Source organism: Ovis aries, chromosome 1, assembly GCF_016772045.2.
Source record: "Ovis aries strain OAR_USU_Benz2616 breed Rambouillet chromosome 1, ARS-UI_Ramb_v3.0, whole genome shotgun sequence".
Lineage (NCBI taxonomy): Eukaryota > Metazoa > Chordata > Mammalia > Artiodactyla > Bovidae > Ovis > Ovis aries.
This window is the reverse complement of record NC_056054.1, coordinates 97,943,447-97,968,515: the sequence shown is the minus strand read 5'-3', so window position 1 is coordinate 97,968,515 and position 25,069 is coordinate 97,943,447. Positions and strand designations below refer to the sequence as shown.

The following is a 25,069-nucleotide window of genomic DNA, read 5'->3' as shown; positions in this document are numbered from 1 at the left end:
ATGGCAGTATGTCTTCCGTCTTTATCGGATCTGAGGGCAGAACGTACCCTCACGGAAATCAACCAGGAGCTTCGGTTGCAGCTGGCAAAGTACAAGCAGGACTTCAGAGACCTCACAGAGAAATTCCTCATATCCCAAGCTTACTGCTTACTCCCTGGCCAACCAGCTACAGAAATACAGTAAGTCTTCGAGGTCATGGTCACCAAAGCAATGAACGATCACTGTCTTCCCTCTAAGAAACTGCAAGTCTCCAGGATTGGTCTCCTTTTCCCTTGGACATTTTGAATTCCATCCTGACCACAGTCCAGGAAAGGTAGTAGTGGCTCTTTTGCCTTCAGTGTCCTGGGGCTGGAAAAACTGAGGCACAAGGAGTGTGGCCTTTTCCAAGTTTGCAGTGATGTGCAGGGTGAGATTAGAGTTAAAATTCCAGACAGTGATTCCTGGTGCAGGCACAGGAGTGCCTGTGTCTCTCAGGAGCAAACTAAGCTGTGTTGACTGGAATCTTTTCTGTTCTATATCTGATCCTGCATGACTCCTGGCTGAATGTCTGGGACTAATGAACTACTTCAGTTCAAGGTTCTCTGAGGTTCCATTGGCAAAGCCCTGTGCTAGTTACACTGGGGTAACATGTGGTTAGACACTGTGAGAAGGAGGGGATATGATTTAAAGGAGGTTAAGGATGAGTCTGCTTCTCATTGAAACCATGGTTTCTGTGATGCCATCAAGACAGAGGCTCCCTGGTGAGAAGGAAGCTGAGTTTTCTGAGTGTGCAGGTTCTCCTTCCTGAGTCTAGGAAATCTATGTGACTCTGTGGCAAGATTGAAGGTGTTTCTGGTGAAATCAGACAATCTGCACTTTCCCCCCTCTCCCCACTCTACCTGGTGAAACTTTGGTGATACAGGTTGACCAGGAGTCTGGGGAAACCTGAGTCTGTGCTACAAGATGGGTGACCAACATGAGATTGATGGTAAGTGGGGGGAGATCACCAACCCCAGTAAAAACTCAGGCAGAGTGTGAGGAGCCCTTTGCACCCACAGTCAGCCTGGTGATTGGAATCATTTTTGCCTGTTCAGTAAGAGGGGCCTGGAGTAAGGAAAGAAGTCAAGACCAGGGTACACGCACAACAAGGGGACAAGAGGAATCTTGACAACTTGTGTCTGTTTCACTTTCCTACAGTCATTTTCAGCGAAGCAATGAGGGAGTCAATGAAAAATGACGGACAAGGAAGAGGTCAAGCCTCCTATTTAAGAAAGTGAAATGATGAGCTTTGGGGGAAGGGCAAGCTAAGTATTAGTTACACTGCTCCTTATGATAGTAACAAAATTCTAGGAATGAAATTGTGAGGCTGGTGAAGAAGAAATGTCTCACCAGGACCCTGGTGTGGAGGTCACCTCAGCACAGTACAAGGACGTGGACTCCGGGCCAGGCTTCCTGGGCTCACATCCCTGTTGGGAACCTTCCTGTGTCTCTGTTTCCTCCTGTGTCTGTGTGGTGCTGTAATAGTAACTATTGTTTGAGTTGTAGTGAATGCTGAGTAAATCTGACAAAGCCCTGACCATAGTGCCCGGCTTGGTGTAAATACACTTAGTTCCTAGTTCTACTGTGCCTAATAACACAGACTTTCTCAGTGTTTGGCATATCTCCTTCAGGTCCGTATGGTTTCATGTATTCTATTTCACAAAAGTGTGTCCTGGCAAGTTTTATACCTTGAGACACTTGTTCGTTACTGAAATCCCGGCAGGAGGGAACCAGCAGTCCTGCAGTCCTGGGGGCCTTCCCGACCACACAGGAATCGCCACCCCAGGCCCTGCTCAGTGTCTCACCTAAGAGGCTGCAGGTCCTGGTTCAGTGGCCCAGGATTCAGGGTCAGTCTCAGGGGATGTGAATTCTGACTTTGTCCCATGGCAGTTCATCCTGTCTGTGCCTAGGAGCTTCTCTTTCCTCACCTCTACAATGGGGAGTAACCTCGGTCCAGATGCTGAAAATCTGATGTGGAAACCACTCCATTGAGACTGAAGAAGGAGTTACATCCACCACTGAGGTGGCCCGTCCTCCTTCTTGAAGGCAGTGAGCACAGCAGCAAGGCCAGCTATCCCTGAGGCCCTGTCTCTCTTTCCTCAGAGTGTGAAGCATGTAAGGACATCGTTGAATCCGTGCTGGGGGAGAAGCTGCTGTTTGAGGTGCGGAGGCCAGCAGAGAAGCCGGCAGAGAAGCAAACGCTTGATGAAAGGCTGAGGTAAGGAGGGCAGGGATGATCACAGCGAGCACAGGGCACAATATTATCAAATAGGTGGAGAACACCAGTTGGTGAATTATGGATTCCAGGTGTTATTCAGGAAGTAATTTACTTTGCTTTTAAATAAACTACTGGCTTGAATCTCATCATGAAATTCACTGCATTCAAGTGAACCAGTGGCACTTGGCTCATTCACAATGTGCCATCAATACCTTATTTGCCTTTAAACCACAACTTCCTCCTGACTGACGACATCCTGGAATCCTTTCTTGACCCTGTCATTCTTACGTTCTTTCCAATTCACACCAGCGGTACTTGTCCACACTCTATATCTGGCTGTGTGTCATTCACTGAACAGTAATTTGTGTTGCCGCATTAAAAATACAGAAAATGCTTTGTGTGTTTTTTAATGAAAATGGGCATGGCCAAGTGAGGAACCGAAGAGACGTCCTCATAGTGCAGATTCAGGGAGACATTGACACAAGCATGTGTCCTCAGTCGTGTCTGACTCCTTATGACCCCATGGACTTAGCCCTCCAGGCTCCTCTGTCCATGAAGTTTTCAGCCAAGAATACTGGAATGGGTTGCCATTTCCTGCTCCAGGGAATGTTCCGGACTCATGGATCAAACCTGCATCTCTTGTGTTTCCTGAACTGTCAGTCAGATTCTTTACCAACTGAGCCACCAGGGTCGACATTAGGTTATCTTTACAGAAGCATAAGATGAATGAAGTGTCACGAAATCTTACAGGAGTACTTTCTGATACAGAGGAAACCTTTGTTTGCCTTCTTTCTCTTTGACATAGGCCAGTCATCAGATACAGAGTAGGAAATAGCACCCCACTCCAGTATTCTTGCCAGGATAACCCAGTGGGCAGAGGAGACTGGTGCACTATAGTCCATGGGGTCGCAAGAGTCAGACACAACTGAGTGACTGAGCCAGTCATCAGATATGTGCCAGAATTCTGTTTCGAGGTCTCCTTGGGGATGTTCTCACGGAAATCCCTAACCGTCTTTCATTTAACTCTTTGCCTATTACAACTGCATCTTCTGTTCCACCTAGGACGTGTGACACCCTAATTCGAAGTCAGGCAAGAGAGCTGACCCAGTTACGGCAGACACTGCAGGATGGGAAAGATGACTCTGTCCTGCTCAAGCAGCACCTCAAGGACCTCCTCACCCACAATGACCAGGGCAGCCACCAGGGGCAGGGCTTCCGAGAGAGACTGTCTGAGGGATACCGACTGGCAGAGCGCATTGCCTGCAAGCTCAGCCCAGGTGAGGGGGCCACAGACCCTCATAGCACTGATCGTCTCCTAGGTCCCCACTTGATAAGATGAACACCTCTACTAAGAATATTTATCAGCTTTCCTGTTTCGTGTCCTATTTGGGGCTATGTAGGAGCAGGATTGTCTAAGAGGACAGAGGAGAAATGCACAGGGTGGAGGTCATCGGATCCCAACGGTTGGCTTCCTCCCTGATGGACCATGGCCATCGGGGCAGGAGGCAACATCCAGCCAGCATTAAGGCACAGAGAGGAGGAGGGGACAGGAGGCAGCTTGTTAGAGTGAATAGAGCCCTACACGAGGCTTGGAAGTTCCCAGGTTCCAGGCTGAGTGCTGTGATGACACTATGTGAGAATGGTTGCTTCTCCTTATGTTAATAACTGTTCTCATCTGTAAAATGGATGAAATAATCTGTTGATGGTAGCTAGAGTGATGAAATTTTGGAAAATTTACAAATACACTACAGAAAAAAGAAAGCCCTTCACTTTATGGTGTTGGACAAGGTACTTGACAGAGTTGAACTTGGCATTGGGAAAATGGTTTAAACTGGAGCACTCACTTTCCAAAGAGAGACTTCCCCAGATAACATGCAAAAGCCACCTTGAAGAGCCAGAATGTTCCCAGATGGAGGCATGTGGGCCGTGGTTGTTCTCCTTAAAGAAAGGAGGGCATCTTGTGACACCTGAGAAGGCTTATAGAGGCTGTGTCTGTGGCAGAATTTGTGGCAGGATGGATGATACATTTGTGGAAGTGGAGATGGAAGGTGGACAATGTGAGGTGATATAAAGAAGAAAAGACAACATTTAAATGTTTGCCCAATGTCAAGCAGAAGGTGGCCTGAGGATGGTCTACCAGTTCAGAAACAGACTGCCTGCTGGATCAGAAATCCATGCTTGGGCAGTTGTTTAAAGACAATGCATTAAAACTTCCATACAGTACTAACTCATACATAGATATTTATGACTCTGTGACCATATGAGTCCCTGTGTTTGTAGTGGGTGAAGTGACTAGAAGCTGACTGGACATTTCTGATTTTGTTTGCAGAAATTCATGAAGATGAAGACGATGAACAAGCACAAGAAAAACTAACCCCCAGGTAACAATTAACTATCAGTTCAGTTCAATCACTCAGTCATGTCCGACTCTTTGTGACCCCATGGACTGCAGCACGCCAGGCCTCCCTGTCCATCACCAACTCCCAGAGTTTACTCAAACACATGTCCATTGAGTCCGTGATGCCATCCAACCATCTCATCCTCCGTCGTCTCTTTCTCCTCCCTCCTTCAGTCTTTCACACCGTCAGGGTCTTTTCAAATGAGTCAGCTCTTCGCGTCAGGTGGCCAAAGTATTGGAGTTTCAGCTTCAACATCAGTCCTTCCAATGACTATTCAGGACAGATTTCCTTTGGGATGGATTGATTGGATCTCCTTGCAGACCAAGGGACTCTCAAGAGTCTTCTCCAACACCACAGTTCAAAAGCATCAATTCTTCAGTGCTCAGCTCTCTTTATAGTCCAACTCTCACATCCAGACTGGAAAAACCATAGCCTTGACTACAAGGAACTTTGTTGGCAAAGCAATGTCTCCGCTTTTCAATATGCTGTCTAGTTTGGTCATAACTTTTCTTCCAAGGAGTAAGTATCTTTTAATTTCATGGCTGCAGTCACCATCTACAGTGATTTTAGAGCCCCCCAAAATAAGTCTGCCACTGGTTCCACTGTCTCCTGATCTATTTGCCATGAAGTGATGGGACCAGATGCCATGGTGTTGGTTTTCTGAATGTTGACCTTTAGCCACCTTTTTCACTCTTCTCTTTCACTTTCATCAAGAAGCACTTCAGTTCTTCTTCATTTTCTGCCATTAGGGTGGTGTCATATGCAAATGTGAGGTTATTGATATGTCTCCTGGCAATCTTGATTCCAGCTTGTGCTTCATCCAGCCTAGCGTTTCTCATGATGTACTATGCATGTAAGTTAAAGAAGCAGGGTGACAATATACAGCCTTGACATACTCCTTTTCTTATTTAGAAACAGTCCGTTCCATGTCCAGTTCTAACTATTACTTCCTGACCTGCACACAGATTTCACAAGAAGCAGGTCAGGTGGTCTGCTATTCCCATCTCTTTCAAATGTTTGTGGTGATGCACACAGTCAAAGAGTTTGGCATAGTCAATAAAGCATAAGTAGATATTTTTCAGATAGTTCATCTTTCAGTGTCTTATCTTTTTGCCTTTCCTACTGTTCATGGGTTTCTCAAGGCAAGAATACTGAAGTGGTTTACCATTCCCTTCCCCAGTGGCCCACATTTTGTCAGAACTCTCCACCATGACCCTACATCGCATGGCTCATAGTTTCATTGAGTGAGACAAGGCTGTGGACCATGTGATTAGATTGGGTAGTTTTCTGTGATTGTGGTTTTCAGTCTGTCTATCAGGAGCTGGTAATGTGTAGGGAAAATATGGACAGGGTCACAAAAGAACAATAAGTAACTCAAGAGTCACATGCCAGAAGTAAATATAAGCACAACTGCCGATGGCATAATTTATACACTCAACCCACATGGAAATGTCCCTGTATTTGGTTGTCTGTTGTCTCTGTGTTACTTGTATGTATGACCCAAGGCGAATGCAGCACCCTTAGGATTTCATATACACACAGAGAGCATCTGTTCTCTTCTAAAGGAAGTCCAAGTGAGATAAATATCTATTTGTACACAGTTGTTTTAGATCTTTGGAAGGAAGGTAACTAGCAATGGAATTAGTAAAGAAGCAACTAGAAAAATTAAACCCAGGGCAACTGTCAAATAAAAAATTTATAGTCTGTGACAATAGTAAGTGAAAGAGGCCTTGGAGGCCTTTCAATTCCTAAAGAGAAGGTAACATCTCAGAGAGTCTATAAAGCTTTAATATCTGTATTCACTTCACTGTGCATGCTCAGTGCTCAGTTGCTTCTGAATCTTTGTGACCCCATGGACTGGAGCATGCCAGGCTCCTCTGTCCATTGCATTTTCCCATCGAGAATACTGGATGGGGGTTGCCATTTCTTTCTCAAGGGATCTTCCTGGCCCAGGGTTCGATGTCACATCTCTGCATTGGCAGGCAGATTCTTTACCACTGAGCCACCAGGGAAGCCCTGATTCACTTGGCTACTTCATCTTAAATTCAACATGGCTTAGGACTCGGGGGAAGCACCTGGTGTGGAAGTTCATTTGTGCTTCCTGCTCCTGAAAGGACCATCCTGGGATGGTGGAGTGTCCTTCCTCATCAGAGGTTTGTGGCTGGTATGTAGGGTACCTACTTGTCCCCCTCTCCCATCTCCAGACAGACACACCCACATCATAGAAGAGAGGACAGTTCCTTCTCTCTTTAAGGGGCCTGTTCTTTTGCTCTCTGTGACCACTCCCCATGCCTCCTGTCAAAACCAGCCAGAATGGCTGGGGTCAGATCTTCTTCATTTAATTTTCTGTCATTCCTTTCCCATCTGACACAGCATGGAGCTGCAGGAGGTTGAAAAGAGGGAAGTGCCTGAAGACTCCAAGGATGAATGTGGTCTGATGCCTTCAATTCTCCAAGCAAGTTCTGACAGCCACCAGCCTTACAGTAATGACAAATTTAAATTTAATGATCTGGAAGTAGACCTTGGTCAGGATGGAGCCTGTGGTTGCTCTCATGCTAAAGAAGAGGAAATTCCAACCAATGTCTCAGGTAGCCCCCATATCATTTCTCCTCACAAGCTCTGTAGACCAAAGAAGGTCATTTCTGAGGACAGGTTGCATAGACACATCTCAGTTGAAAGCAGGAAAAAGTTCTATTATGGAACTCAGACATCAGGTGGGTCAGGGAGCTTGCATTCTTTTTTTTGCTCTGGGCTAGTCTCTGTCATCCTGACCCCAGTGTCAGGCATTTGACCCACATCACTTGCGACAACTCTCAGCTACCTCAGCTGGAAATCCCCAGGAGGTGTCTGTCAGAACTAGCTTGGAGCCAGTGTGTTGTTCCCTGCAATGATCTAATTTTTGTAAATGCTCCTGGCCTCTCCAGAAATGATGACAGACTTGCTTCTTTCTAAGGAGAGGTGGTTTCCAGGTTTTGTTTTACTGCTCTCAGCCCCAGTCTCCCTTTTCTCGATGTTGGCAGGTCTTAGCTAAGATGTTATCTGACACCAAGAGAGAGACAACTGTACCATTGCCTTGCTTGGATGTTTCCATGAAGCAAGGCTGGGCTCTGGCAGTTCCTCCAGCTTCACATGCCATGGTTTCTGTGTAGCACCAAAGATTCTTTTTGATTTGAGGGTTAATACAATTCACTGGGCTTACCTGCTGGCTCAGATGGGAAAGCATCTGCCTGCAATGCAGGAGACCCAGGTTCAATCCCTGCCTCATGAAGATCCTCTGGAGAAGAGAATGGCACCCACTCTAGTATTCTTGTGTGGAGAATTCCATGGACAGAGGAGCCGGGTGGGCTGAGTCCACGCGGTCACAAAGAGAAGGACACTACTGAGCAGCTAACGCTTTCACAATTTCCCCGTCACTCTAGTCTCAAGTATAAATTCCTCTAAACCATCAACAACCACATAATCTGATGGGACTAAGCAGTACTATAGAAATAATCTAGAAAATAACTCAGTTCATTTTCTAGCATCTCTGCTGAAAATACATTTTTAAGTGCTTATACAGACTCAGAACAAAGGATGTTGAGAGAGATACCAGATCAAGCAGCAAATTTCCTCGATGGGTCTGGACTCAGTCCAGTCTAATTCTCATAAGACTTAAGTATCCTAGAATATCTGGGCTAAAGAATTATGTTCTTACAATGAGAATATTAACGTCCTTGTTGTAAAAGGGTTTACTGAGTAGATATGTCTGAGGTGTGACTTGCTTACTATGACCTGCTCTCTCTGAATTTCCTACCAGACAATGAAAATTATCACAAGCCAATGAGTGGACAAGAGCTCCCATTTCCCAGGTAATTAGAAGATCTGTGGGCTGTGAATGCCAGTGGTGACAGCAGGAGACCCCAGATCCAGAGACAAATAGAAAGTCCTCTGTGTGACTCTCTCATCTGTTCATCAACTGCAATCATCTCTTTCACAGGGTGGTCTACTTAGGTTTCTCTAGTTTGTGTATTTCAATTTCTTAATGCTTCAGTTTAGGAATGTACAGTGAGTTGACCCAGGTGAAATCACTAAAGGTGGGAGTTCCCGTACTCACGTGTTTTCTCCTGAGTGGTTAAAGTAGGGTGAGATGCTTTGGCTGTTACACTGGTTTGGCATCAGCATGTTCGTAAATATTGGATTATGAAGGAAGAAATTAGAATGTTATTCATATTAAACCAAAATATTGAAAAAATAGTTCTTGAAGGCAGAATATCTAGTCTATAACTCCTTTTTCTCCAACTCTGAAAAACGGATTTTGAAGGTGTATTTGTGTTAATAAATATTTTAATTGAATGGATTAGAGTCCAAATTAAAACAAATCTCTAACTTGTTAAAAGCTGTGTTCACTTGGACACAGATATCCAGATCAACACAATGTGTGCAGGAAAGTTTGAGCCACTGTCCCAGTCCTCTGTGTGTGCTGAGGGTCAGGACGTTAGCATGCAGGGAGAATTCCATCTCCTCTTTCAACTACCGGTTGTATGCCCATTGCCCAGAGATCCTGCTGTTTCTCTCCCACCCCATGGCAGCCACCCTCCACTCCACATCAGGAGGAGTTCCTTCCCTCCTTAAGGGGGCTGCCCTTTTGCCTTTTGTGACCACTCCCAATGCCTGTCATCAAAACCAGCCAGATAGCGTGGGGTCAAATCCTCTTAACCTTCTGTCATTACTTCTCCATCTGGCACAGCGTGAACTTGCAGGATGATGAAAAGAAGGTGGTGTTCCAGCAATCCCAGGATGAATGTGTTTCAGTACCTTCAACTCTCCAGGAAGGTTCTGCCTGCAACCAACCTTACAGTGATGGAAAATTTGCATTTGATGAAGAGAATGTGGCATCTGCCGTGGATGAAGCCTGTGGCTGCTCTCACGCTGAAGAGGATGAAATTCCAACTGGTCTCCCAGGTAGTCTTCAATGTATCTGCTAGTCTACTCCGGGAGAATTATTCCCTTTGATAGACCCTGGGCTTACATACTGAAGCCTGATTTGAACCAGACTGTATAACTGCGTTTAAAATAAGACATTCTATGAATGAACTTTTCTAAGTTTCCTGTCATAGTGGTCCCTGTGGTAAACCACGCTACCCAAGGTGGTCATGCGGAAGTACGTGTACCTCAGCAGTTGTGGCAGAAGAGGTACCTCTCAGGCTTCACAGTTTTGAATGAACCTCTTATCTCAGGTGAAATGCTTTAATTTTCATTTCTGGGTAATGTCCCTGAGTTCCTACACCTGTCCAAGGCTGTTGGCAGTCTTGTTTATACCTTTGGAGATGTCACTACTTTGGTTCACTTCTACCAACCCATAGTCTCTCTCTTTTCCTTTGACTCATCTTGTTCGAAGTCTTCTGAAGCCAGAAGGTAAGCCACACTCTCATTCTTTGGGATATTTCTCTGAGGTAAGGCAGGGCCCTGGAACTTCCCAACCTGATAAATGGCCACTGTTTGCAGCTTTGAGATTCATTTGACATGATGGTGTGTGGATTCCACTCCCATTATATCTCAGCGTGTAATCACTTATCCCATTAATAAATAACATTTCAGATGAAAAAAGCCTGAGTATTATAGCAGGCTGAGGTTGTAGCTAAGTTGTTCCCCAGGAACTGAGGGGAAAAGGATGTATTTAGCCGTTTGTACAGACTTTGGACCACGATACTCTGCCAATGACATATCATATGAAGGTAATTTGTGCAATGGCTCAAGAAGGAAGCCCAGTGCCTTCTTATGAGGCTCTTTCTAGGGCCTCCTGTATTATTTCTGTCTTAATGGTCTGTTACCACATTGTGAAGACAGGCACAGGATTGGGCGTTTTCGAAAGGCATTTGCCTGATATAACTCTTCTGTTAATTTATTTGCAGAAAACCAGAATGATCACGATGACATGAAACGACCAGAGGTGGTTGCCCCGAGGTAATTTTGAATATCTGTGGGCTCCTATGCAGTGATGACATCTGCAGACCTCTGATCCAGGGAAAAACTGAACGGGCTGAATATATTGTGTCGTCTGTTTTGCCCACCACTACTATCCTATTTCATACTGTTCTCTGCTTTCCCTGTGGTACTTCTATTGTTTCCCATTTCTTATTTACTTGTCGAGTTTAAATCCCAAGTCAGCTGACCCAGGTGAGCTAAGAGTGATTTTTTTGCACTCAATTCTTATATCAGGTGGGGTTTACAGAGTGAGATGCCTATCTGCTTCTGTTTGGTGTTAGCGTGCTGGCATGCGTGTCATAGAGATGTCAGTGCAATGCAAATGGAAGTGTGAAAGCCAGGGTTCTGTGTCCCTGTGTGTGAGGCGTGGCTGTAACATCAGAGGGAATTCAGTGTGTTCATCAGCCTGTTATTTGGCCAGAGCACTGAGCACCTGCTGCTCTTTCTCTCTTCTGCCCTGTAAAACCTCGCTGTGTCTCCCGCACTAAACAGAGTTTTCTCTCTCTAATGGACCAGACCCTTGTTGCGCTTCACCACTCAAACATTCCATCAAAACCAGATAGGACTGTACAGTTTCTCATCAGCCTTGGCTTAGTCTTTTGCCCTCCCTCCCCCACCAGGTTCAGCAGACAGCTGCCACAGATGAGAGAGAATGGTGTCCCACGGGACTCTCCGGATAAACAGGATCTGACTTACTCGGTTCTTCCTGGCCTGTCAGACTCCTTCTGGCCTTACAGGAGCAATGCCATCTTCTCCCTTGAGGACGTGGATGTCTCTTATGCCCGGGATGTAACCAGTGAGTATTTTCTTGTGATAGACCTCCACCTGGATGCCCACGTAGACTCTGTATGCTCTGTACTCCTCGCCTCTGGGGTGCAGAGATTTGTCATCCCTGTTGGAAGCTCTGTAGACATGATTTGAATCAGACTCTGTGGTAGGCTTTTAAGTACAGACATCAGGTGGGTCTAGGAGCTGTGTTCTCTTCTTCATTCAGGTGAAGCCTATGGGTCAGGCCCCAAGTTAGATCATGGACCCACGGCTGGTGTGACACACTGACTCACTTGTATGCGTGCAGGTGTCTGGAGAGGACTGTATTTTTCTCTGATTCCTATGCAGTGTCTCCTCCTGGCCACTATGCTCCCATTTTCATACCCAAAGTGTCCCTTGAATTTCTGTGCCTTTGCAGAGGTGCTCACAGCCATAATTATTTGTTGCTTCCCTGGTGTCACTGCTGTCATCCCCAGGGTGTGTCTCCTCTGAATTGCTTGTCTTAGCCAGCCAATCATCTGGACCCCAGGATGCAAAGAGCCCTCCCATCACCTTGCTTGTATGTTCCATGAAGCAAGGCAGAGCCCTGGCATTTTCCCACCCCGAGATGACTGCAGGTTCCGTGTAACAACTAGCGGTTTTCTTCATTCCATTCATCATTCTGCTAAAGCAGTCAGCATATTAAGAGAAAAGCCTGAGTATTACAGCATTCTGCTAGAATGCAGTTGGGCTATTCCCCAGACTCTGTGGGGAAGATGAATCTTTAACTTTTTCCTCAGACTTGGAAGAGAAGACCGTGGTGAGGATGTACCAGGGCAGGGAGGTCTTGCCTGATGGCTCAGGAAAGCAAACCAAGAACAGTCTGAGAGATCCCACTTGAGGCATCTGGAATATCCTCATAAATAGTCTATCATCTCACTGTTGATATTGTTGACCCCGTGGCAGTATTGGACACTGGATTATTAATTTACACAGTTATCTGCTAAGTGTTTCTTGACTTCTCTGAATTTATCTATAGAAAATCTCGCTGATCTTGAGGACGAGGAAGATCAAGACATCATCTCTTCGAGGTAACTATGGAGAAACCTGGGTCTAACTTCACTGGTGACATCTGGTCATCTCACATGCAGGGGAGTCAGAAAGTGCTATCGGAACATGCCTATTTCTTCCATTCAGACAACCACATATTGTCCCTGTAACAAGGTTGTCTGTTTCCACCCTTTATGAATCCCTCTCAATGATAGTAACTTGCAGTCAGTTGAAGCAGGGCTACTGATTAGCCACAGGATTTCTTGTACTCCTCTGTTTTCTCCTTTTCATTAAAACAAGCATGCATTGCTTAACTGCCTCTGTCTCTCTGGGTTACAACCTTGGCAGATATTTCACGGCAAGGAAAGTAACTAGGAAAAATGTCATGCCACATTGCATATTTGAAAATAGGTCTTGCAATTGCAAGATTTCTGGGAGTCTATGATGCTGCCAGTGCTGGTGTTCATTTGTATGCAGCATGTAAATTTCAACAAAACTTATGTTGTATTTGAAGTCCCCTTGATGTTCTGAGGACGTGTGTGACATGACTCTGTGTCCAGGGGTGGCTCATCTCCTTCCTCCTGAACTCATTTCTTCTCTGTGCTCAGAACATCTCATGCTCACTCTCCCTCACTCTCTCTCCCTTTCCCTTTGCCAGCGCCTTCAGGCCCCTGATGGGAGTTGTGGGTAGTGGGAGACTGTTATACCTCCCTCTAAGGGACTCCCCATTTGTGTTTTGCAACCTGTCCCTTAACCCTCCTATAAAACCAGCTATGGCTCCAGGTTGACTAATCCCTCCTGTTTAACCACATGCTCTTCCAACCCAACAAATCTCAGTGTGGAGCAGCTGGTGGTAGAAGAGAATGAAGTCCAGCCAGACTCACTGGATGAATGTTATCTGGCTGCTTCTGTTGGCCATCATCTGGCAGGCTCCTGTCATCCTTACAGAAGTGCCTCCTTCCCAACAGAGAGAAGAGAAGTTTGCTTGGCTCTAGATGTAAACGGTGAGTACTCTCAGACAGTTTCTTAGGCTCAGGTTGATTAGAACTATGTTCTCAGTTTTAATTTTTTGAAGGCATCACGAGCCTTTGCATTCTTCTTGCCCCAGGCTGCCCTCTGTCACCTGAACTCATCTCATCAGCACAGGCTTGTCGTATCAAGTCAGACCAGAGAGGGCAAGTGAAGGGGTAAGGGCAGAATCTCAGCTACCACTGTCTCACCTGCAGGAATTTGTGGAACAGAGCTCTTTTTATCAGGATTAGAATCCTTATAGTCATGAAATTTTGCTGCTAATTTTATTTCTTGCACAGTTTCTAGCAAGCTCTCTGACTTTGCATTCATGATTGTGATCTGTTCCATATTTGTAATGCTCGTTATATTGTTCCCCAGCTCCGGATCTTACCCCTGGGCTGCATACTTCCCTCTGAAGCATTTAGATACTAGATCTGGAACATCAAATCTGCCTATGCCCTGTAATTTCCATGAAGCCAAGTATCTGTCTCTGTTGTTCCATCCTCCAGAAACACCCTTGTGTTTCATCCTTTGTGCAGCAATAAGGAGTCTTCCATGTGTGGGTTATAGTTTCAATGTTTTACACAATCTCAGTGGTATAATCTCATGGAAACTCTCCATAAGCTCTGTATCTGATACGGGTATTGACCTAATTTATAAGCCAGGTGTCCTTGGGTAGCAGTTCATAGGGTGTGGAAATGAAAACCTAATATGAAATCCTTTGGGGCTATTTTTTGTTGTTGTTGTTACTTTTTCTTTAGGAGATGCATTTTTATTCTTAGGACTTTGACTCATAAGATCATCTTGATAAACAAGGAGAAACTCCATTATGTATCAGACTATATCTGACTTCTTTTAAAATGATATTGGGCATACAAATGTTGTCCATCAGTCAGTTGGTGCCTTTTCACATTGGAAGCAGTTTCTTTCTTATTTCCCATTCTTCCCTGAGGAGCAGAGAAGCACAGCCTTTCTCAGGATCACAGTAGTTCACAAACCAGAAAGGGAGCACACAGTTACTGTGCACCTGTTGTCTGCCATGCTCCTTACTAAGCGAGCTCCAAGTGCACTGTAGCCCCTTCAGCCCTCCCAGGCACCCTCGCAGGTAGCTGTGGTGCCTCATGGTGGAGCCGAGGGCACTGAGGCTCAGCGAGGTCTCTTTACTTGCCCCAGATTCCTGGCCACTGGCACGTGGGACACTGACCTCTCCTGGGCCTGATTTCTTGGCTCAGGCTGCGTCCTCTCCTCTCAGCAGTTGGACCATCAGTGACTAAGAGAGGATGTTGCTCACCATTTCCTCTTTGCCCTGAACCAAATGATTTGCAACTCTCTTAATCTTCAACAGAAGTTGCCAGAGGGCTGCAGAGAACCCTGTGGTCCCTCACTCAGATCTGCCAGCTCCCAAACCCTCTGTGCACTCTGTCCCGACAGCAGAGCCAGTGGCTCCTGCAGCCCCTCCACGTGGAGCCACGGCTCCACAGGGCTCTGTCTGGAGAATCAGACAGGGTGAGAGTCCACGCCTCTCCCCACCTCCTGCCCCCTGGTCACCTGCTGTCACGACGGATCCAGGTAGGCCGTGAATTTGGCTGTGCTGAAGCCATTAGAAAACTGTGCAGCTCTATCTCAGAAACACTGACAGCCAGGTGTGGGTTCCTATGAAGAGCATGAGTGAGGCTCACATATGTGTCTGAGATTTGTGTGATATGGTCCCAGCCTGGGAGTCCATTGTTCACAGTGGGCCAGGAAAGGCCCAATCCCCACAGATGGGTTGAGGTGAAAGAACAGAATATCTAATCTATGCAGGGATCCATCCTGTGTCTTGACTCTCATGATAACCCGAGGACACTGTGGATAGCTTTTATGCAGCCATGTGGGTACAAGGAGTCAGCTCTACCCCACCCTCTCTGTACAGGAAGAAACGCTGCAGAAACAACACAAACACTTGATTTTTAAATTACAACTTGGTCTTCTATTGGAAGCTTTTCCCCACATTAACAATATTGGGCAGTATTGTTGATGTTTGATAAAATGATTTGTTTGGTGGCTGAGATGGTAAGGCATCTGCCTACAATGCGGGAGACCCGGGTTCAATTCCTGAGTTGGGAAGATCTCCTGGAGAAGGAAATGGCAACCCACTCCAGTATTCTTGCCTGGAGAATCCCATGGACAGAGGAGCCTGATAGGCTACAGTCAATGGGGTCTCAAAGAGTCAGACATGACTGAGCGACTTCACTTTCCTTTTCCTTTGGTTATTTTATATTCTGTCAATACAAAGAATATTCAAAGCATAGTTTTATTAAAACTCATTCTCAAGAAAAGACAATAAAATTAGATGATGAAATTATACAATGATAATTAAAAACAATCCTAGACATTGGTTCAAAATAACATTAGAGAATAAGAGCAGTTTTGACAGTCCTTTGAAACACCAAATGTACAAGAATTTACCCTTCAGCCCAAATGAATTATCATTAAATCTGATTAAGTGTCCTAAAATATGATGATTAGTGATTAATGAACTTTGCCTAGTAGAAATACAAAGGGCACACCAGACTGAGAGAAGAGCTTCTGGAAAAAGCCCTGAAAGCTCACAGAGGCTCCTGGTACAGGCCTGGGGGCAGAAAGGGGCCAGCCTGAGTCCTAGGAGGATTTGCAGTGGGAGTTGTGGGAAGTGATGCTGCAGAAGAAAGAGGGACTAGAAGACAGGAGCACTGGAAAGGCGGGTGAGGAAGTTAGATTTGTGTAGCAGGGAGGGGAGGATGAATTTCCATCAACTGAGGAGCATGTGATGAACCAGGATTGGGGGGGTGATGAGACAGGTGACCTTTGAGAGTGTGGAGAGGCCTGAATCACAGAAACCAGTTAGAAGGAGGTTGGATGAATGTCTGATGAGAGTCAGACACAGATGCTCTCTGGAAGACTGAGAGATAAGAGGAACATGAGAGACAGTTACAGAAACAGACCTTGTTGAGGGTGCGGATGCCTAAGCAGGAGGTGAGAGGAGAGCCGCCCAGACGGCAGTGTAGAGCAGGCCCTGGCAGCTGTGACCTCACATGAGCCTGACCTGGACCGGTGAGGGTACTTCACGTCTTCGGTTAGCCCACGTTCTGAGGACATGTACTCATTTCACAGTAGAAATAGAAGCAGATTTCATTCGCAGCACTGTCCAGGCACCAGTGGGTTGAAGGAGTGTACGTATATTATTTCTCTAAAGGGACACAAAGGTGTTTCCAGCAGGGTCTCGGCCCTCTCCTCCACTATTTCTAGTTCCTAGTACCATCCATCCCCACTCTGCCCCATGTGGGAATAGAGTTGATTCTATATTTCCATGGACGGGTGAGTGGAAGGGTAGACAAAATTTCAAGCAAGCAAGTTCAAAGGGTCTGGAATGTACTGTATCTTCTCAGCTCGACTTCTAGTGGTACCTGAAGCCTTCAGGTCAAATGTCTCTCCCTGCTCTTTTATTCCTGTGGGTGGATATCAAGAACTCTTTCTCCCCCATGCCTAGAGGCTTGGCTAGAACCTTCTCTCTAGGCTACAAGACTAAGGCTAATAACAGAAAAAGAGGCTTGACCCCTTGTGTCACCTAAACCCTCTAGACTCAAGTGGGTGATTTCTCATTTCAAGAAATTGCAGCCTAGCCCCTGCCTCCTCAGCACCCCAGCCACAGCCATAAATATGACATCTTCTTCACACTGATGTCTGCCTTTGCTGTCTGGGTTCTTGTGTGGTTTCACTTATGGGCTAGGACAGCAGACATGGGTGTTCTGGGAGGGCTTATCAAGAAAAAGCTTCCATTGGTCCTACTGAACCCTCTTTTCCTTTCAGGTGACACCTGGGAAGACTGTCACCGGGGACCTGTGAGTTTCCCAGAGTCTGAGGTGCCAACTTCACAGGCACAGCTTCAGAAAAGCACCCCCGAGACTGATTGTCTGCAGTGGCACATGGACCAGCGTTTCGACTGTGGTGACAGCAAAGCCATGCTTGGTCTTTCTTCCACCATCTGGGACTTAACCTCCACCTCTGATTCTGGAAACCAAGGACCAATCTTTCTAGGTAAGATAGAAAAGAGGATTAGGAACCTCTGGTCCGTGTGCTGGTCATCACAAAGCTGTGGGTGGAGGAGGCAGAGGGCCTCTCCCACGCCCGCTGTCGGCCCAGTTGAAACTTCTGACACTCTAACAGAGTGAGGTGATCAAGAGCCTGGGACTTAGGACCAGCTCAGCCTCAGGCCCTGGTTCTGCAAACTCCTGCTTGTTTAACTGAGCCAAGTTATTTATCTTCCTAGGTATTTGCCTCTGTCGTCCCTCATCTGAACTCTTGAAAAATTCTATCTCCTTTGCATATGGTTGGGAATCTTAAACAATATAATGTCCAGGGCATCTGATTCCCTAAACTTTGTTTGATAACCACTATGAATATATAATATCTCAGCATTGTGTCTTTCTGGTGCTTTAACACTTACAAAACGACTGCACAATGGTTCTTTCCTCTGCGGTAGCATAAGCTTTATAGTCTCCACTTTCTCTAGACCCCATCTTCCCTTGCTTTCTCAGAAAGGTATCTTGGCCAATAGTTTCCTCTCCTTTCAACATCTGTCATCAAGGCAGTTTACTCCTGTTGGGTGCTCTCAGGAACAGTGTATTGGTGGTGGTTTAGTCACTAAGTCGTGTCTGACTCTTGTGACTCCAAGGACTGTAGCCTGCAGGGCTCCTCTGTCCATGGTATTCTCCAGGCAAGAATACTGGAGAGGGTTGACATTTCCTTCTCCAGGGGATCTTCCCGACCCAGGAATCAAACCCGGGTGTCCTGCCTTGCAGGCAGATTCAGCAAGAATAATTCAGCAACAGTGCATTACCAACATTCAACAGCAGTATAAAAACTGGCCCTGCAACTCAGTTCCATGTTTGTTTATATATCCAGTTTCTTTTCATCATTCTCCCCTCATTTTAAAATAAAGGGCTACCCTCATTCTCGAAGTGCACCCATTAGTCTCTTTTACGACACTCCATTTAATTCATTCTCTCCACTCATCTCCATGTCCATCTCTTAGTTTTCCTCTGCTCTTGGTCCACCTCAGTTCACATTTCCTTAAAAGAGCTTCCAGACCCTCACATCCATTTCATCTGGGACATATTCATCCTTACCCTCCATGGAGCCTGGCGCTACCTGGCGCTCATGCCTCAGGCTGTGGCCTCATCTGAGGAATGAGGAGAGACCCAGGTCCTCAGACGGAGCTGAGATGAGAAGGAGCCCCCTTGTGGCAGCATGGAGAGTCTCAAGGAAAGTGCTCAGGGCGGGCAGGGGTGCAGAGCCTGACAAGAGCCCCTGGGTCTCCTGGTGTTTGTTGTCTTCTCTTCCCTCTTGTCTCTCCTTTACTTGTGCTTGGCCTCCCACATTCCCAGCCAGGACTGAACCCCACTGGCTCAGTCAGTGTTTCCTGCTCGCCTTCCATGGAGACCTGAGCATGAATCCAGGCTTCACAGCAGATTTTGCAGCAAATGGTAGTTTTAATGCCCTTTCCTTTTACACCACTTCACAGTGTGACTCCCACCCACGCCCCCTCCCATGTCTCCTAGTTCCTGTCACCAGAGTTTCTTTCTCATTCTTCTTATTTTTCTATTTTCTTTTCCAAAGTCAACTCATCAGGAAGCCAATAGAATGATCCATTCAATAGCTGAAATCCTTCATTCATTTATTCCATCACAAACACACTCACTTGTGATGTTTCTTCCATTTTTATCATATTGTCTATGCCTTATTTAACTCATGTGTAATATCATAGGTAGTGTGTTTACGTCTATATGAAGTGTATATTGATGCACATTTACAAGTTTTCCAAGTTAGACTTCCCCACTTCTTTTCTCTCATGAGGTTCTCCTTCAGCTTTGACCTTGCTTCTTCTCTTCCCTCCCAACAGTACAAACTGCATCCTGTGGGAGTGTCTTGCCTTTGTCTTTTCTACCTAGGAATTCTTAGTTGTCATCCATTTTATTTTTCTTGCTCACTTATGGCATTTGGAAACATGTTTGCCCTGTGGCACACTTAACAATACTGGGTAGTATAAGGAAAATCAGCAAAAAAGAAAATATAAAACTATCTCCATGTCTTCACCTTCCCATGGGCTTTCAGATGGCCTTTCTTGTTCCTGGGCATTTTCTGTACCTGATGTCCTTCTTGGGTGGAGGAGTGAGTCTTTGTAAATCATGAATAACAATGGATCCTGTTGGCTGTGGTTTTATCTTCAGAGCTGGGTGCTTCCATCAGCATGAAGAACCCTCCCAAGCTGGAAGGTGAGGGCTCCACAGCAAGCATACATGAGCATCCAGTCTGCAACAAGATTAAGGGCTTAAGTGTCCTGAGACAGAAGGGCATCCGAAGAAAACCGCTGTTTGGCAAGTGGAGCCTAGCCTGCAGATTCCCTGGCCTTCAAGCGTAGGGTACGGAGGTAACCCCATGCACTTCTTCCTTATGCTCTTGATCTGTCATGGCTCAATCTCCCACTGACTTTTCTCTTCCTCATTTGTTCACTCAACAGCTGACACTACTTCTGCGTGGTCTTTCCTCTCTTTTCCATGGGGGCTGCCACCCTGCAGGGCCCTTCCATCTCAGTCTCCTGTTTCCCCTCTGACCTCTACTGTTCCCCACTGCTACCATCCTCATATTCCCTCTGACCTTTGCTATTAGCCACAAGGAAGCCCAGATCCATGGTCCTCCTCATCAGAATAGCAGCATTTAAGCCTCTGAAAGCACTGGCCTTAAATGACACACATTCTTGGTTTCTTCACCTTACTTTCCCTGCCCCTGCCTCCAAGTCCACTGCCTCTTTCTTCCAGGATCATGTCTTAAGGAATCACTCGCATGTGAGTTGGCTTCTGGAGAAATGAACCTAGGACAGCCCTTAACCCTCAGCTTTTCCACTGAATAAGAAATACCAGAACTGAAGGAAAAAGCCTTGATTCCTAAAATAAAATAAGAACCTGGGTCACGGGTGGGAGTGCTGGACTGGCCTGAGTCATGATTCCCCTCAGCCTCTGATAGGCAGAACTTTGCTAATGTGCAGGGGCTTCCAGGAACTCACTGGAGCTGGCATTAGGTGGAGGGCAGTAAATGGCTCCCTACAAGGACATTGGGGAAAAGGAGAGACAGAAGCCAGGTTTTCAAAATACATAGAGCATGACATGGACAGGCATTCAGACCTCTCCAGTTTTATTCACATTATTCCTTCTCCATATTATTCAAAACCCAGAAAAATGAATAGAGTTGAAATCTGGCCACGAATATAGAACAATATTATACTGAATTAACTTTGAGCCACATTTATGAAGACCCAGCGAGCTACACAAGAATACAAGATAATCATTGCTTCAGACAGTCCAATTGAGAAGGCCAATTATTTATATGCGAGTAACAGAGAAAGACCAAAAAATCTTTAGAGCCAGTGGAGAGACGTCCACGTTGGACTAGAAGGAGAAAATAAAAAGAGTGGTGTGAAATAGTGTAGGTCTAGTGAGTAGCTCTAAATCATGCTATTGTAAAATGAAAACGGATTGAGTTTTGAGCTAACATGAATGCCTTAACCCAATCCACTGAAATTCTGATTTCAAAGTTCTGGGGATGAGGTTTGGATATCAGTATCTTTCAAAGCTCTGCTACTATGCATCAAGGATTAGAAGCACGGTGGATCTGATAGGATGTATGTAACCAATATGGCCGTGGCCTATGAGTGGCTGTTTCCAAAAAAAGCTGAATATCAACAATTGAGGGAATTTGCATTCTTCTCTCAACAGAATTATTCGCACAGCCTGGAGAAGATAATAGAGAAAAGAGGAGATGAGGATATATCAAATTAGATATATAATCTCTCTGTTTGGATTACAATTTCCCACAATTTTTATAGTAGAAGACTGAAAAAAAATTTACATAGACCCCAAAGTATAAAATTGACCCTCCCCTTGCCATAAGAATAAAATTTAGTATGACCTTTTCTACTGTTAAAATGCAACTTGCAGTTGGCTATTCACTAAATATGTTTCACAGAATACTAACTGGCTCAGAACAGCAGGTTCAACAAATTAGTTTTCATTGAATATATTCTTTATGCAAAAACCCCATAATGAACAGTAGGCCTTATCCTGCTATATTTATCCTTTTACATACCTTTCTATCAGTTTAGTTAAGTTGCTCAGTTGTGTCCAAATCTTTGCAACACCATGGACTGCAGCACACCAGGCTTCTCTGTTCATCACCAACTCCCAGAGCTTGCTCACTCTCATGTCCATTGAGTTGGTGATGCCATCCAACCATCTCATCTTCTGATGTCCTCTTCTCCTCCTGCCTTCAATTTTTCCCAACATCAGGTCTTTTCTAAGTAGTCAGTTCTTCACATCAGGTGGCCAAAGTATTGGAGTTTCAACTTCAGCATCAGTCCTTCCAATGAATATTCAGGACTGATTTCCTTTAGCATGGACTGGTTGGATCTCCTTGCAGCCCAAGGGACTCAAGAGTCCTCTCCAACACCACAGTCCAAAAGCACCAATTCTTTGGCACTAAGTTTTCTTTCTGGTCTAAGCCTCACATCCGTACATGACAACTGGAAAAACCATAACTTTGACAAGATGGACCTTTGTTGGCAAAGGAACGTCTCTGCCTTTTAATTTGCTGGCTCAATTTATCATAACTTTTCTTCCAAGGAGTAAGCGTCTTTTCATTTCATGGCCACAGTCATCATCTGCAGTGATTTTGATCTTCATGATATCCCCCCCTTCCTTTTTTTGAATGCATAGTTTTAGGCCACCCTTTTCACTCTTCTCTCACTTTCATCAAGACGCTCTTTCGTTTCTCTATGCTTTCTGCTATAAGGGTGGTATCATCTGCATATCTCAGGTTATTGCTATATCTCTTGGCAATCTTAATTCCAGCTGTGCTTCATCCAGCCCAGCACTTCGCATGATGTACTCTGGATAAAAGTTAAATAATCAAGGTGAAAATATAAAGCCTTGACATACTCCTTTCTCAAGGTGGAACCCATCTGTGTTCCATGTCCAGTTCTAATGATGTTTCTTGACCTGCATACAGGTTTCTCAGGAGGCAGGGAAGGTGGTCTGGTATTCCCATCTCTTTAAGTATTTTCCATAGTTGGTTGTGATCCACACAGTCAAAGGCTTTGGCCTAGGCAAGAAAGCAGAGTAGATGTTTGTCTATACACTCGCATAAAATACTAGGAGAGACACTCTCTTTGAGAAAAGTTTGAGGAAAAGGTGATGAGAATTTAGTATAACTAAACTGAATGCTCTATCACTTCAGAGTTTTATTTGTGTAGATGTCAAGGATATTCCTAGAAATGCCTTAAGGTAGATTCAGCATGAAATGAAATCACCTTCATAGCATTTTGGTGTCCATGGGATGCGAATGGCTTGAGACACAGTTACCCACCCTGCTCTCTTTTTGCTAATTTTATTTTGAGTTTCCCCCCTTTCCATTCATTCCTCAGTCTCTTTGGAGCAGGATTTCCCTGGAAAGCCTTATTCCTGTCCAGCAGGATGACCAAACAGCCTCTATTAACTGTTGACTCCTCCAGATTGGACATTTCCTCTTCTCTCCCTTCCCGCAAATGTATAGGAAGGGCCCGTGGCCTGGGTTGTCAGTAACAAGTCATGTGGTTTTGGATAGTCCTTAGATCCTTGAAAACATAGCTCCTTCTCTGTAAATTATGGAACTGTACTTGGATTCCTTTTGAGGTCCCTATCGGTGCTCACAATCCAGGACTCTCCGGTAGCCTGCTTCTCCTCCTCAGAAGGCAGGGATGAAGAGGTAGAAGAAGGTGCTTTCTCAGTTGAGGATCCTCTGCTCCCATAGCAGTCTGTTTCTAATTGTGTATGAGGGATGCTCAGCACGTCCATCCCTGAACATGTGGGAAAGCATATAGATGAAGGGGATTCAGGAGTGAAATGACTGTTGAGGATTGAGTGGTGGGGATCCAGTTAAGGCTCAGAAGCAGCTTTGAGCTGAGATATCACCAAGCAAGGTGGGCTGAGGACAGGGGTCCTTAGATGCTGCACCACAGGCTGGATGAAAATTTAGGGAGGTATTCCTTCTAACTCATGGATCTCACTTTTCTCTCCAACCAGCCTGTGGCTCTCCCTTCAGCTCATCCTGTCAACAGGAGCTCTGTCTGCCCCTGGCCCCAGTCACCATGTGGCCATCCCTCCAGGCTCAGCAAGACCTAACAAATACTCACGTTTCTTCTCTCTCTCTCTCTCTGTATTTCACAGATACCAATTACGTTAGGAACTAAGAAAAGATATTGTCAGTTTGAGAAACCACACTATAAAATTACTTTTTCCATTTGATGAAAAAAATCTACAATAGAAACTCAATTTAAACCTCAGCAACACTGGAGGGATCCTTTCCTGAGAATGAACATCCCAACCAACAACCACTCTGCACACCTCAAGGGACAGAACTGATGGGAGTAATCCCAGTCATCAGCCTCTGAATGTAATCCTCAGTAAGGTAATCAATGCTTCGATGGACACAGAGGTTGGAAAGAACTTAACTCTTGCTCCTCTAAATATTCATCCTCCACAAACCAGCATGGGAACAATTGGAAGAAGACAACATATCAACCTGGTCATTCTTTGCCACCAGATGGACTGTGTTCAAAGCAGACAGCAGTTATTATGGATTGCTCTTGATGAAAAAGTTTATCCTTTGTTTAATATTGAGGTAGATATCAGATAACTGCAGAATTTAAACCTTTGAACCAGACAACTGGCCTGTCTTTCTTCAAACAGTCGATGTTTGCACCAAAAAGACAACAAAAAGGAGAAGAGATGTTTTAGGTTCCAAAGGACTAAAAAGATTGTGTTACTTTATTTCTATAGTCCTTTGGAACCTCAAGCATCTCCTCACCTTTTTGTAGTTGTCGTTGATGGTCGTGACATTGACTTCTTTGCAGAGGAGAGGTCAGTTGTCTACTCCAAGGTCTACATTTTGCAGTTGTCTGATCATTTCCTCATGATTAAATTCAGGTGAACCCTTTTTGCCAAGAACACCATCTAGTACATGCTGTGTGCTTCCTAGGGCATCCTGTTTGGAGGCTAAGAGTGTCCACTTTACGCATTGAACACTGTTGTGTGGAGGCTTATAAGATCTGTTCATTGAAAAGACAGATTTTCGTGTCTGTAATGAGTAATTTGATGACTGGTATTCTGATAGTCTCTGAATATCATATTCTATGATGCTCTTTCTGTAAAATTTTACCATCCTTTATTGATCCCTGATGTGTGTCAGTTATCATATCTGTGGTATTGCCAGCTTTGTACTGTAGAAAAGACAATCCCTACCCCTAACATATTATTAAAAATATTTTTGTTTCACTGTGGACTCGTGCTTTTTTAAAATTCAGTGTTATGATCCACTATTTTCTTGCATTTATGTTTATTTGGAGGCTAACTGCTTTACAATGTAATGTTAGTTTCTGCCATACAACAATGGGAATCAAAGATAAGAATAAATATGTCCCCTCCTTCTTGAATCTCCTTCCCACCCCTCCCCCATCCACAAGCCATTATTAACGTGATTGATTTTATTAATATCAATACTCTTGTTCTCATGTGCTGTGCTGTGCTTAGTTGCTTAGTTGTGTCCGACTCCGAAC

At 45.1% G+C, this 25,069-nt stretch overlaps 1 protein-coding gene across 1 annotated transcript; it reads left to right on the top strand.

Moving 5' to 3' along the window:
• Positions 1-24,522, top strand: LOC114112680 (neuroblastoma breakpoint family member 4-like). The gene is given in 15 exon segments (XM_060396919.1): positions 1-141; positions 143-179; positions 2,122-2,236; positions 3,299-3,513; positions 4,566-4,617; positions 7,009-7,223; positions 8,432-8,483; positions 9,362-9,576; positions 10,527-10,578; positions 11,220-11,395; positions 12,386-12,437; positions 13,234-13,400; positions 17,236-17,463; positions 19,656-19,855; positions 23,682-24,522. Coding segments are annotated over 14 exon segments (1,908 nt in total). The 3' UTR covers positions 19,847-19,855; positions 23,682-24,522.
• The last annotated feature ends 547 nt before the right edge of the window (positions 24,523-25,069 follow it).